Source organism: Cucumis melo, chromosome 4, assembly GCF_025177605.1.
Source record: "Cucumis melo cultivar AY chromosome 4, USDA_Cmelo_AY_1.0, whole genome shotgun sequence".
NCBI classification, from domain to species: Eukaryota; Viridiplantae; Streptophyta; class Magnoliopsida; order Cucurbitales; family Cucurbitaceae; genus Cucumis; species Cucumis melo.
This window is the reverse complement of record NC_066860.1, coordinates 32,940,569-32,954,269: the sequence shown is the minus strand read 5'-3', so window position 1 is coordinate 32,954,269 and position 13,701 is coordinate 32,940,569. Positions and strand designations below refer to the sequence as shown.

Sequence of the window (13,701 nt, the reverse complement as noted above, 5' to 3'; positions counted from 1 at the left end):
AAAAAAAAATCATATTCCACAAAACAGATGCTGGGTTCTACAGAATCAAATAATCGTTGGAAGTCAATCAAAGAAAAGAGCATATAATCTCAAATTTCCAACAACACAAGGAGAAAGAGTACACGGCATTGATAATATTTATATATTTATTAGGAAACAAAATCAGAAAAAAAATACCAAAGAGTAAATAAAAAAAAGTACTGAACTTTCTCGATGCCCACATCAGGAGAAGCGACGAACAGTGTGGGATTTTTCTTTTTCTGGGAATTTGGAGAAATGCCAAAGGATGGGAGTTGCCCTTACCAGAGGAACTGACAAACATCTCCTCTGCCCCCACTGAAGAAGACACACAAAACTTTCACAAACCTTCATCATCATACCATAGTAAACTTCACTCCATCTCCCCACCAAAAGTGACAGCTCCATCACCGCCGGCCACTGCTGGAGTGGCCAGTGAGAGTGGCAAGGAAGAAAGTGGTGGTGGGGTTGGGTGTTGTTGTAAAGAGGGTTAGCTAAAGAAGTTGCATTGGTTGTTATAGGAGATATGCAGAGCAGAGAAGAAAGGCAAATTAAGAGACTGACGTGACGCCAAGATTGGTGTGTGGTCACTTTTCTTGTTAAAAAGAAAACTTATTTGTAAAGCATGACATGGAAAAAGAGAAAAAAAAAAGATAAAAAAGAGTGAAAAATGGAGGCAACGTGAACAAATTCAGCATCTTCCAAGGGATATACTCTTACCACCTTCTTATGTTGTTCCAAGTGTGACAACACTATCTCCCTTCTTTTGTTCCTTTTCTGTATTGCATTTGCCTCTCATGTCTCAACAACCCTACCTTAGGCTTTTGCTCCACAGAGCTACCCCTACAAACCTGCCAAATCTCACTCTTTTCAGCAAAGTGATCAAGTATGCACCATTTATCTCGTAACTATTTTTTTAACCATAGGAAATTTAAATATACCAAGTATTGAATCAACTGGCCATGTAAGTGGCTTGTGTCTCTTCAAAGTAGATAGAGGGGAAATGAACCTGAATCAACTGAATATTTCAGCATTATAATCTGCAAGAAGTGCTCTGTATCTTCCATGGGTTTATGAGAGCCGCGACTACCATAATTGTATCAAAATCAGCCTGTCTTGAAAGCTCAGTTTCAGTTTCTATGGCGTAATGTCTGGGCACTTGGAGAAGGCTTCGGTCACACCATTAGTTAGCTTTTACAATGAAGATAAAAGGTAAAATATTCAAGTGATGAGGTTAGCAAGACAAATGGATACCTGAGGAAGCAACAGAAGAATATTATTTGATACCAAAAATGAAGTGAGTTGATCCGCTTTACAAATTTATTAAAGATCTCTACAAATTCCAACATCGATCACGCCATCACCACTACGTAGACTATTATATGAAGGAAAAATCTACAAAGAGTAGCGACTTCAAGAGTAGTGTACTCATATACGGCTCTTTGGAAAAGATAGGGGCATGGAAGATATCAATTTCAGCATTCTGCTAGTGGAAAATACAATTAGAATTGCCATGTTTCACATCATTGCCTTTTATTTTTTACACAAAATTTAACTTGTTTGAAACAATGGAAACTGCAAAGCCTGATTTCTTCAACTTCAGGTTAGTCTTCAATCTTCATCACTCTCCATCTCCTCCCTTCTCAAACAACCATGTATCTTCCATGTTAGTGATCTCTTGGTGTTAGCCTAAAACCAGTGTTCCAGCCGGATTCAATCTCGAGTCATTTGAGAACTGAAAAATGACTTATGGAGAAGTGTCCCTGAGAATGGTGTGTATTAACCAAAAAAAGATAATATATGCACTTTTTGGATCGACTTTCATGAGAACCACCTTCTTCCGCTGTTCTTGGCTGCTTTGAGCTTCATAACAAGTTCTTCTCGCTGATGCTCGACTTCTGCATACTTGAGGCTGATGTGGAAGTACCGCTCACGAATGTCTTTTAACTCCGCCTCTAGAGCCGAGTTAAGGCTTTCATATCCTTCCTTTGTCTTTACAACATCGCCTTCAACTGTTGATATGGGAGAATTTTCTTTGTTGTTTTGAGTGTCTGAAACAAGCCTGAATTTGAGGGAAGAGAGAGGAGGAAAATTTAGAATGAGAAATTGAAATCGTAAAGCAATGAAGATTAAGGTCTTTCTATAATGAATGAAGTGCAAGGAAGCAACTTGGTTCTACTTTCCATTCCAGGTTTCTCTTTTAGAAATCAATAAACGCGACATTCTGAAACTGGGAATGTGGTGGTACACAAGTCTATAGAAGAATAATTGTGGAACCAATGGCTTAAGTGTATTACAGTTCATGTTTATAATAGAACAAATATAAAACCGAGCACCTCTTAGGTCTTACGCTTACCTGCTCAGCTGATCTTCATATTTCTTGTTCGCTTCCAAAGCCTCAGCAAGTTCTTTTTCGAGCATCTGAATTCTTGAAATTGATTTAGCTTCAGGAACATGAGGCCCTTCGTCATCAATATCACATCCACTATCATCCTGTCGAGACTATAAAATAAGAAGTTACAAAGCCATCCTTGTAGACTGTACCTGGGAAGATTAAAAAGGCAGTATTTGTAAGCACTAATAAAGAGAGGGATTTTAATGCCATACCTTAATTTGAGATTGAGATTGATCGCTGCTAAGGTCCTTAGGCTTCTTCTTCCCACTGTGATTTTGACCAACTGTCTTTACCGCATCATTCTGTCATATTTAAACAATTAGCTTTCAGAATTCCTATAAACAGTATGAAAGTCAAATTCTACGTCTAAATGAACAGTAAAATATACTAACTTTTAAAGGCTTCATGTCTTTACTGGGCCTGTTTTTGTCGTTGGTTTTGGAAAGACTATGAATCCTTACACTGCTAGACTCCCGTTGGATCTGTTTTTCTTCTTTTAAATGTTTCAGTTCAGCTTCAAGGGATTGAGATCTTTTTAGGCACCCATCTTTCTCCTCCTCAAGTATTTTCAGTTTCTGTTGGTACGTACTGTTCATTCTCTTAATCTCGCAGAGCTCATTTCTTAAATCATCAATCCCTGGAAATGATGTCTCTTCCATTACTGACCCACTCCCTAGTCTCAGAAGCTTTTCTTCCAAGGCAATTCCGCTCTGTTTGCTGTCCTCTAACTCAGCAACTGTTTTCTGTTCAAGCTTATTGCTCGATGCAAAAACCTCATCCTGAAAATGGGCTGTTTTTTGCAACTGAACTTTTAAGTTAGTTAATTGTTTCTCATTCTGCCTTCTTTCTTTTTCAGAAACATATAGCTTTAGTTCAAGGTCATTGACAGAGTTCTTAAGTTCAACTTCAAGTGATTTGTAATTTTCCAACTGCTTCAGTAACTTTTCATTGTCAGCTATCAGTGTCTCTTGGTTTTGTTTTGACACGGAAAGCTCACTAATCAGAGCCGTTAAGTTTTCATCAGATTCCATTCGCATGATGTTGAAATCCTTCTTTGCTGCTGAAACTTGCTTGGTCCGATGCACAACTGATCCATGAAGTTCTTGAGCTACAGTTGCCTTTTCCAAATATATTTCATTATACAAGCTTTCGAGCATGGCAAGTTTCTCTTTGTATTTTATGTTGTCTTCAACGATTGAATCTAATTCCGAAGATAGGAATCTTTCTTTTGAGGCGAAATCATCCAACTCAAGAGAGAGATAATCTTCGAAATCGTCAATTCTTCTGAAATACTGTGCAGACCTTTCAAGCGATTCCTTCACTTTGGATTCCAAGCGGAAATAACCCTCATGCAACTCGAAATTCTTGTTCTTCAGCTCTCCATTTGATTTTTGAACCAAGTTTCGTTCTTCAACGAGATGCTCAGCTGCAGCCTCCAACTTCGTTTTTTCTCTCTGCAGGTACTCACATTGATCTTGAGCCTTTGCACACTGGTTTTGCAAGTCATCCAACATTTGTTTCAAATCAACATTTTCTGTCTCTATCTCGAGTCTCAGTCTATCAAACTCATCTTGGAGACCCACAGCATGAGACTTAGAGTCTTCTAACTCAAGGCAAATTGACTGCTTCTCGCCCATCATGTATTTTAGTTGAGATTCCAAAACAGATACGCTTTCTGACAACCGTATGCGTTCCTGTTCAATCTGAGATACATGGAGATCAAGTTCTTGTTTTTTAAATTGAAGTTCTGAATATTTACTTTCAAGAATCTTATTTGCAGAAACATGCAAATCCACACTGTTGCTAAGCGCCTTTACTTCATTCCGCAGACCATTTAAGCATTTAGAACTGCTATCACTTTCTCCAAGTATGACTTCCATCTTTTCCTCGATCTGATTTTTTTCTTTCTGGAGATCAGAATACTTAGCTTGTAATTTTTTGTGCAAACCTTCGAGGATCTTAATCTCGTCATCTTTGGATAAAATGCTGGACTCGAGTTTTTCAATCTCCAGCTTTTTCTCAGTCAATTCCCTGCTGAGCTCTTCAACTTTGATTTCCAGCTCAAATTTCATACTATCTGGTTTTTTATTGAAAGAACCATCGTTATTCTCAATCCCATTAGGATTTTTCTCAAATTTTTCTTCTGAAATTTGTGTTGAATGTCTGTGTTTCATAGATTCAAATCCAAAATTAACAAAAGATTTAGATAGAAGCTCACCACCTGTGGAGTTAAGAGCCAAACTTCCCCCCTTAGAGTCGCTATTTGCTTGCTTAAGCTTGTACAAGAGATCTATGTTTTCATCTGTCAATTCATTACAATCCTTCTCTAACTCCTGCACTTTTTCTTTCAACATTTCAATTTCTTTCACTAGATTTATGTTTACATAATGTAAGGACCCCACATTTTCCTCAGAATTTAGCAGACTATCGTATTGCCTTTCAGTATCCTGAGGGAATTTTTTATTTGAGACCTCAGATTTCTGTAAATCAAGTTTTGCTTCCTCCAAGTTTCTCTCCAGAACCCCAACCTTCAATTGAAGATTTTTCTCTGATTCCTTCACATGCTCTAACTGAAGCACCAATTTCTTGTTTTCTTTATTAATATTTTCGATATCATCATCTTTTTGGTGCCGTGCCAAAAGTTCCTCTAGCTCAAGTTTCTGCTTTTCTGTAGTTGCTTCTAGCTCCTGAAGAACGGACACAAGCTCAATATTTGATTCTTGACTTCTCTTTAGCTGCAGAGCTAAATCAGCATTGGTTTCTTTTTGGAACTTCAGTTCATCTTTCAAGATGTGTGGTTCCCCATCTTGATATGATAAATCCTCAATGCTTGTCTGTCTCTGTGTTGACTTCTCAGTCACCAATTTCAGTTGCTCAAGTTCTTTTCTCAAACCATCACATTCTGCAGTCGCTGCTGAAAGTGCAGCATGTAAACTTTCCTGATTTTCAGATTGATCTGAAAACTCTTTCTTCAACTGATCAAGATCAGCCATCAGTTTGTGGGAATTTCTCTCCCACATCCTAGCTTCAGCACGAAGTTCCTCAATAGCCGTTGCTTCTGCTGCTTCCAAAAAGTTTTTACATGAAAGGTTATACATTCTTAAAGATGACATTGCCAAATATTGACATAAAATTAAGAATGATTACCTGAACCAGTAATTACAGAATTAGGAGATAAACAAGGAGCACTATTCTGTGAGCTCACCGAATCTTGTCTTTGAATATCACTATAATTGTTTTTGGCAGCGTCATTCTCTACGGATTCATAAACCTCAGATGAAGAATTGCTGAGCTGTGAATAGGAAGCAGAGAAACTTGCTTCCTACAAACAGATTAAAACATGTCAATCATTGTGTAATTAATAAAAATTAGCTATGTGTATTTGTATTTTGTGGATCAATCAGCGAATCATGTTAACATGGTCTATATGAGGCATCCTCATCCTGTTAATTAGGACCAAAATTGCCATGCCTCATGAACAAACATATTAAGAAAGCAAACGGTAAGTGCGCAATATAATATCCTGATCAAAGTCTAATATAATATGACAGAAACTCGATTAACCATGCAACAGGACTAATTTGTAGGAGCACCAGTAAATGGGAAGTATAATGAGAGAAATTTTGATGACAGACATAAACTTGCCTTGCTGCTAGCTTCTCCGGAGTGTAAACTAGAGTATAAATCTGCACCAGAGGAAGATCCAATACTTCTCGACAACTGGCTATCTGTTATATCAGAGCAGCTATCTGAGTCATGACCTTCCTTTTTCAAGTCTTGTTTTGGAGAATCTGTATGTTTAAATTCTCCACTCCTGGAATGTGCTCAATAATTTTAAAGCCCAAACAAACATATGATCAAATATTTACAAAAAAGAACAAAACCATCCCATCATACGGACCTTACTTTTGATATTGAAGCTAAGCACTGGATTTTCATCTGCAAACATGACAAAGTAAACTTTTTAAAGGCAGGAATCCTATATAATCCATGATCAATAGCAAGCCTTCAGATATTAGTTCTAAAACTAGTACATTTGACTGCAAACTAAACCAAAGAATGAAATTTGTAAAATTTGATTCCAAGTATTGGTTTCAGAAGTTAATAAGCATACATCTAAACCTCATCATGTACGAATGTTAAAAAGAATGGAGCTTACTTGTAAAGTAGTTCCATGGTTGCACTTTTTCAGTGGAAGTGAGACTGTGGAAGAAGATTTGGAATCTATGTAATTTGTCATGTTGACCATAGTCTCTCCAAGAATATTAGATCTTGCTGACCCCTGTGATTGGAAAATAGAAGTAAATTAGACCTAGTGGCTATCATAATCAGTTCCTCATCTTTGCAATAAATCAATGTTAAAGATGTAAAAAACCAAATTACAAAGGATAGTCATGAAAACAACGGCTTGACAAGAGGAATAATTTCTTATGAACATGGTTTACTCATAAAGTTCAAACAACAGTACCATGGCCACAACAAGCTTGAAATTACAATCCTCAAACTCCTTAGAAACTTCATCTTGTGAAACCCAAATGGAATCCGATAAAGACTCAGTCCACTGGCAACTTCCATTACGAACTGATGCTTTGCTTGACCTGATAATTGTCTTCCCAGTTTGTTCAGAAATTACAGATACAAACAGCTTGTCCCAACCTTTAGGCACCTGTTTTCATACAAGCAACAAAAAGACAATCTCTATGGTGATATGAAGCAAAACAAATAAACACCTCCACACAAATCAGGAAAAGGATAGGTAGGACAGGATTTGAATATCACATTAAACATCAATCAGCAGTGACTATCGGGTAACTCCCTGACCGAGTCCACTTATCAGTTATCGGTATCACCAAAATAATAACGCAATTTGAAGTCTAAGTTCCAATCCAAGGCAGCAATAAAGACAAGTAAATATCGTTGACCAAATCAGTAACTTCCATTCCTCTTTATCCTAATTCCGAATCCATTGATTCGATGAAAACATTTAAAATGAGTACAGTCCCAAATCCGCAAATTCACAGCCCAGAAAACATTTCACTGAATCCCATTTAATTCCCTTCCTCCCCCCCCCCCCCCCCCTTCCTCCCCCCCCCCCCCCCCCCCCCCCAGTTTTCTTCAATCACATTTTACTTAATAAAACTAGATAGGATCTCCACCAATCGCGATATCATTTATCAAAATGAAAAACCCAAATCACACTGAATTAGGGGAAGTCAAATAAACTTAGACTCATCACTAAATATACTATCAGAACAAAGAAAGAAAACGAATATCAATGATTCACGCTCCAGAACCAAACAGAGGACATAAAATTAAAAACAAGCACCTGGGTCGCCTTGAAATTGGAGAATTTGAAATCAAATTTCTCCCCTGATTTCGCATGCCGGTTCCTGTGCAACCTGAACATTTTCCCTTGGCTCTCTCTGTCTCTCACACCCACTCAGTTAATGACAATTGTTCGATCAAATCAGGTAGAGAAAATTTTCCAATCCCTTCTCAATTTTCATCATCATCATCGTCTTCGTCATTACCAAGAAGAAAGAGAGAAAGAAAACGAAGTGTGATCAAAACTATGACTATAAAGACAACAAACAAGAAGAGATAGAGAGAGAGACAAAGAGAGCGTTGGCTAAATGGTCATTGTTAGGAAAGGTGTTATATTATTTTCCGCCATTTCTAAGCGTTTTCATGTGCAAATTCCAAAAAGCAAGAGAGAGAAATCTTTTTGGAATTTATAGTTGTTGAAGACGATACAATGTCGTCGATCCAAAATACAGCCGTAATCCCCTATTCCTAGAAACCGTTGCGAGTACATAACTTTCCATACTCGCTTATAACACTTCACGCGTGGCAGTTCACAGACACATCCAACCGATTCGTGCTCGTGTCGCTCCTTCATTGGCCTTCCATAGAATCGGAAAAAACGTAACCAAAGTGTCCATTGGCGTTTTTCCGGTCCATTGAAACCGACTTTTAAAAAATTATATTTATTAATTTATGGGAATCCCCTCAATATAATTTAATTTCATAATTAACTACGTTCATATTTTTGTCTTAATTTTATTGTTATATTTTCTATTATCAAAATTAATTTCAGTTTAATCTAAATTAATTTCATTAATTTCACACTTCGTTTCAAATTCCACTAATATATTTATCCACATAGGAAAAGAAAACAAAAAAGAATGTGTAGGAAAGGGTGGAACCCACGATAGGTGGCGAAGCATAAGGGGCGGGGAAGAAGACAGAAACTTACAGAGTGTGGATGGTTTGGTTGGTCCACCCTCCACCATCGCATCCAACCGAACCAATCTCCCCTATCTTATTGTTTAATATTCTTGTTTAAATACTATTTTAAATATTATACACCTAAGTAAATGTTCATATTTACTTTTAGTACTAACAGGTAAGTGTTTTATCTCTTGTTCTCCTCTCTATATTTGTCCATATTTCCTATGTGTCTAATAATGATACGTATTTTAACATTTACTTAGTGTTCAAATGGATGTGTTATACTACATCCTAGTTGTCAAATTATTATATTGCTCATATAAAATCAATTCCCATCCCTTCTTCCTTTCCTCTTCCTTCACTTACCAAATTCATTCAATGCTTTTCTCACATTCATAACATAACTTAATTCAAGTTTAATTAACTTAACATCATACTCATGATGATATAACATTTATTTACAATTCTATCCATTATATATATAGTATATACACACACATAAATACATACACAAGAAGAGTAATGATCCACAAATAGCAAATGTATTATCTTAATTACTTAAGTGTCTTGTTTCCCCCTCCTCCAATAATGTTAATGTCCTAAAGCATGATTTAATCCTTTTGTTTCAAATGGAATAGTCTCGCATCATATTGCAACAAATACATTGAACATATTAACGGATCTATTCCATCTTAGTGTTCGTTCACCCCAACGTGTATATTAAAGATTACATATAGAAAATATTGAGATTATCCTTTCGAGTGTATTGCTGCTATAGTTTTTGCAGCTCTTGTTGTAGCTAGAACTATATATGCATATAAAGAAAATAATAGTCGTATTGAAATAATATGGAAAATCGTCTATACTGTATATTTTTGCTTCATATCCTTCTAGATCAAGTATAACTCAATTGACATATCAGTATGTTAATAACCATGAGATATGTGTTAATTCGAAACTTTTTAGATGTGCCCTCGATTGTATTTATAAATATATATATATAATATTTTAAATAAGGGACAAAATATGTGTTTATAAGCTAAAACAATGAAGATTAAATAATTACTCACTAACATTTAGAAACCATTGAATTAAAATTATAGAAGTATAGGTATTTAAGTTGTTATATACTCCACACCTTAATTTATAGACCAAATTGTTATTTAAACACCGTTTGAATTTGGTAATTTTTAAATTTTAACCAACTTGTAGAAAAGGATAAATACAAACGTTTAGAATTAATTAGCTTCTCATTTTTTTTTCTTTTTCTTTTTCTTTTTTTCTTTTTTTTCTTTTTTCATTTTAAGCAATTAAATAAATATATTATGATAAAATTCTTCATATAATATATATTTTGTCACATTTATTTTCAAATTTTAATTGATTCTACTTTTTTTTAACAATTACTTTTATTGAACTTTTATCAAATCGTTTAGCAAAATTACTTGAAAGTTAAAATCATAAAATTAAAAAAAAAAACATTATAATATGTTATAGAAACTATTAAAAAAGATAATTGAAATAATAAGCTATAACTAAATTACACAACACACCATGATTAGTTTTTTTTTTTTTCAATTTGAAATTAAAATGGGGATTTTTAATAATAAAAAAATACAAATTATTTACCTTTCATACAAACATTCACTAAAAACAAAAATTCACTTCACAAAATTTTACCATAAATATATATATTTTACCAACTTTACAATTTTATGGATCCTCAATTAAAAGATTTACCAAATACTATTTTACTTATTTTGATAGCTGATTTTTAAAAAATGCAAGTGTCTATAATTATTTTAAAAGTCACCCAATTCTAAACAAAATTTCAATAAAATTAAGAATCCGATAACACAAGTTCATGTCAACACTAAAATTATTTTAATTAACCTTAATTATATATATTAAACTGTATTCTCACTCTCGTATTTGTTTCAAAATGTCTCCCTTTCAATTAAAACAGCAATTAAAATACTACAAATGAAAAAACTAATGTACGAGTCTAAATCTCTTCAAATTTCATGGAAAACAGTAACATAAATCCATGCCCAAAAAAAAATCTTATAAAACATTTCACTTTGTGAATTCCAACAGACAATAGAAGTAATCGATATGAAATGGTCGGAGGGCGGAGAATCCGGCGGAGAGGCCGAGTTGCCGGAACTGCTCCTCAGTTCGCTGCTTACTTTTAGCCTTGTAAATGGTCATGATGAATACGTCACTGGCCAAAAGAGCACGTGTCCGGTGGCTTTCATCCGTCTTCTCCGGCAATGTCGGCTCACAGGCAATCAATTTTCCTCCCACCGGGAGAGATTTGCAGCAATTCTCCAATATTATTTTGCATTCGTCGTCCGTCCACGTAGATAGAACCCACTGCCAAAAAGTTAATTATAATTTAGGTGGATTAAAATATGGATCTCAGTATCCATATCAAAATTCCAATTTTACATGGATATATAGATGGAGGTATTCAGAAATTTCTGAAATTTCAAAATATATCTTTCTAGTTTATAAGAAGTTGTCCTTCACGTAGTAGATGTTTCATTTTCTATATTAACCTATGTAGTATTTTTATAAATGTTTTATGTCTTTTATTTGTACTTAAACATATAATTATCAAGACAATTTTTAATTTCAATTTATTAATTTCATGATTTTCCAAATTATTTATTTTCCTACAAATGCTTTAACATTTTAGAAACAATATTTTCATGATATAATTTAAAATGAGTTGATAATCTTTAAAAGAATGTATAGAAAATTAAATAATATTCTACTTCTTTTTAAAACAAAAAAAAACAATAAATTAATTGAATAAACCAAACAAACTAAACTCAATTGTCATATAGTTGGATTGAACATTAGTTTAAAAAAATTATTTTAAGTCACAAGAAATTTACAACTATAGTTTGTTTACATATAAAATATAGTTCAACTTTTCTTTTTATGGAGAGGGATAGCTTAAATAATTGATGAACATAGGAAAGAAAAAGAAAGTGTAACCAAAATGCAGAGGCAGGGATATAATAATCTTATTTATTAATTCATGACTTTTTGTTGCAATGGTGGGGTCAGGGTGGTGAATGAAGTGTGGTCCCCACATGGGGAGGTTTATCAATCGACACGTCGATCAAATGTGGAAAAGGATCACGTGCGAGGATTAAGCTGAAAAGATATATTTTTTTTCGTTGTTCTGTTTTATCACTAATAGAAGAATGAAGAAGTAAAAAGGCTATATAAACACGTCGTAGTCGTACGTACCTTCATGAACATAGCGTCTGCGGTCGGTATGGACTTGAACATATCACCTCCAACGTGACTCACCCCTGTCACTTTACCACACCATTAAATCCCCTTTTTTTTTTCTTCCTCTTTTTTCTTTCTTTTTCACAATTTTACACTTAAAAACTTTTTTTTTAAAAAAAAAAAAGGGGCTGATGTATTAAGAAATTATGAAAATGTTGCTAAGATAATTTTAAAATAAATGAACTTTGCACAATATAAATTCAAAAGTTCAAATTTAAAGTACAGGATCAAGGAAATCTTAGTCGGTTATTTTGTTAGTTAAAACAAATTCTTAATAATCATTTCTAAATGACTTTTGAAAGACAGGTTTATTTTTTAGCATTCTTAAAAGAAATTAAGGACGATGAAAAAGAAATTAAGCTCACCGGGGATAGGAGGAGCCCTAGCCACCACCTCCGGCAGATCGAAGTTAATCCCTTCCTTAATGGAAGGATATTTTTGTAAAATCATCCGCAAGCAATCGCCTGCGCTTCCACCAACGTCCACTAATTTCTCAACTCCTTTGAACCCATCGTAGCCGTCCAATACAGCCTTCATGAACGGCACCGATACGCCCGCCATTGCTCTCTGCATCAACTCGTTCATCTCCGTTTTCTTCCCATAATAACTGTACGCCGGTTCACCGTTCGCTCTAACGAACGGCTCCGTCGTTGAGTCAATCGCCGCCTCATGCACTCGCGGCCACGCTCTCATAAGCGCGTCCTGTAAAAAAAGCGAAAATCACGATGATTTCGTTACGAATCGAAACAGATCTGTTGTAACTGAAATCTCAAAATACGTATCAGTCACGCACCTGATGATGCTGAAGCACGTACGGCGCGTAGGAGAGGCCATCGGTGTCGGTGACTAGAGTTTTTCCGACGTCAGTGAGGGAATACCGGTGGTTAGATGAGTTAGGGCTGAGATGTTCCTCGAAAACACCGTAGCTAGTGAGCATACGTAAGATGCGCTCGAGATTATGAGCGTCGCCACCGCCGGACGGAACTACGCGAGCGAGGATCTCAGAGGCGGAGAGAGGAGAGTTGGAACCGTTTTGCCAGATGGCGTCGGCGACGTTGAGACGGACGATGGCGTTGAGGGACATGGGAACGCTGATCATGTTGGCGAGCTCTAGAATGGCCAATCTCGCTTTGTTTTGGATTTCACTGTCGGCAGTAGTGGAGGCGTTGTGTTGCTCCATCGGCGCCGTTTCCTTTCCGACGACCATTTTGATATTGGGAGTGACTATTTGGATGGATGGTGTATTTTGTAAGGAGTGGTACGAAATGCTAAGTTAAAAGATGACCACTTGATATGATTTAGATAAAACAACAAAGATCCACAGTACAAAAGTAAATTTTGAATTTACTTTTCAATTTTAGTTTTAAATTTTTTACCTTCGTTTCATTTTTTATTTCAATTTTTGGTGTTTTAAGATTTCAAAATTGGCTCTAATGTGAAGTATATTAATTAATTAATTAATTAATTTAAAAGAGTTATAAATTTCAATAAATGAAGATGAATTTTGATAGTAATGAAAAATATGTATATTCTTTCGTCTCAAAATTGGATTCCCCCACCAAACGTTTCTTTCAAAACACAACATATACATTATACATTGAGAAAGAATGACAAAAATTGAAAGCAAACTCATTTTTCCACCATTAAACCTTACACCTCACTCAAACTCTACTTTGGGAATTGAGGACCAACTCCAAAATGGAAAATGGTAATTTGGAATTAATTATGGAGCTGTTTTTTCTTAACAA

General features: G+C 35.2%; 2 protein-coding genes across 8 annotated transcripts; both read right to left on the bottom strand.

Moving 5' to 3' along the window:
- Nucleotides 1-67: 67 nt before the first annotated feature.
- LOC103486536 (sporulation-specific protein 15-like) lies at nt 68-8,142 on the bottom strand. Of its 6 annotated transcripts, none has more exons than XM_051084155.1 (12): nt 7,740-8,142; nt 6,882-7,079; nt 6,573-6,695; nt 6,315-6,352; nt 6,055-6,227; nt 5,561-5,731; nt 2,806-5,474; nt 2,626-2,715; nt 2,375-2,520; nt 1,273-2,080; nt 960-1,187; nt 68-869 (listed from the first exon to the last, which is right to left on the bottom strand). In XM_051084155.1, exons 1-10 carry the CDS (start codon nt 7,818-7,820, stop codon nt 1,840-1,842), a joined length of 3,930 nt encoding a protein of 1,309 aa, XP_050940112.1. In that variant the 5' UTR covers nt 7,821-8,142; the 3' UTR covers nt 68-869; nt 960-1,187; nt 1,273-1,839. The 6 variants fall into 6 exon arrangements, with proteins under 6 accessions (XP_050940112.1, XP_050940114.1, XP_050940109.1 ...); XM_051084157.1 differs by having other exon boundaries at nt 960-2,080; nt 2,806-4,490; nt 4,632-5,474; XM_051084152.1 differs by having other exon boundaries at nt 960-2,080.
- Nucleotides 8,143-10,575: 2,433 nt separating this feature from the next.
- On the bottom strand, nt 10,576-13,291 carry LOC103486537 (nicotinate N-methyltransferase 1). Of its 2 annotated transcripts, none has more exons than XM_017044110.2 (4): nt 12,747-13,291; nt 12,319-12,655; nt 11,909-11,979; nt 10,576-11,020 (listed from the first exon to the last, which is right to left on the bottom strand). In XM_017044110.2, the coding sequence occupies exons 1-4, from the start codon at nt 13,158-13,160 to the stop codon at nt 10,721-10,723; spliced, it is 1,122 nt and encodes a 373-aa protein (XP_016899599.1). In that variant the 5' UTR covers nt 13,161-13,291; the 3' UTR covers nt 10,576-10,720. The 2 variants fall into 2 exon arrangements, with proteins under 2 accessions (XP_016899599.1, XP_008442758.1); XM_008444536.3 differs by having other exon boundaries at nt 11,909-11,973.
- Between the last annotated feature and the right edge of the window lie 410 nt (nt 13,292-13,701).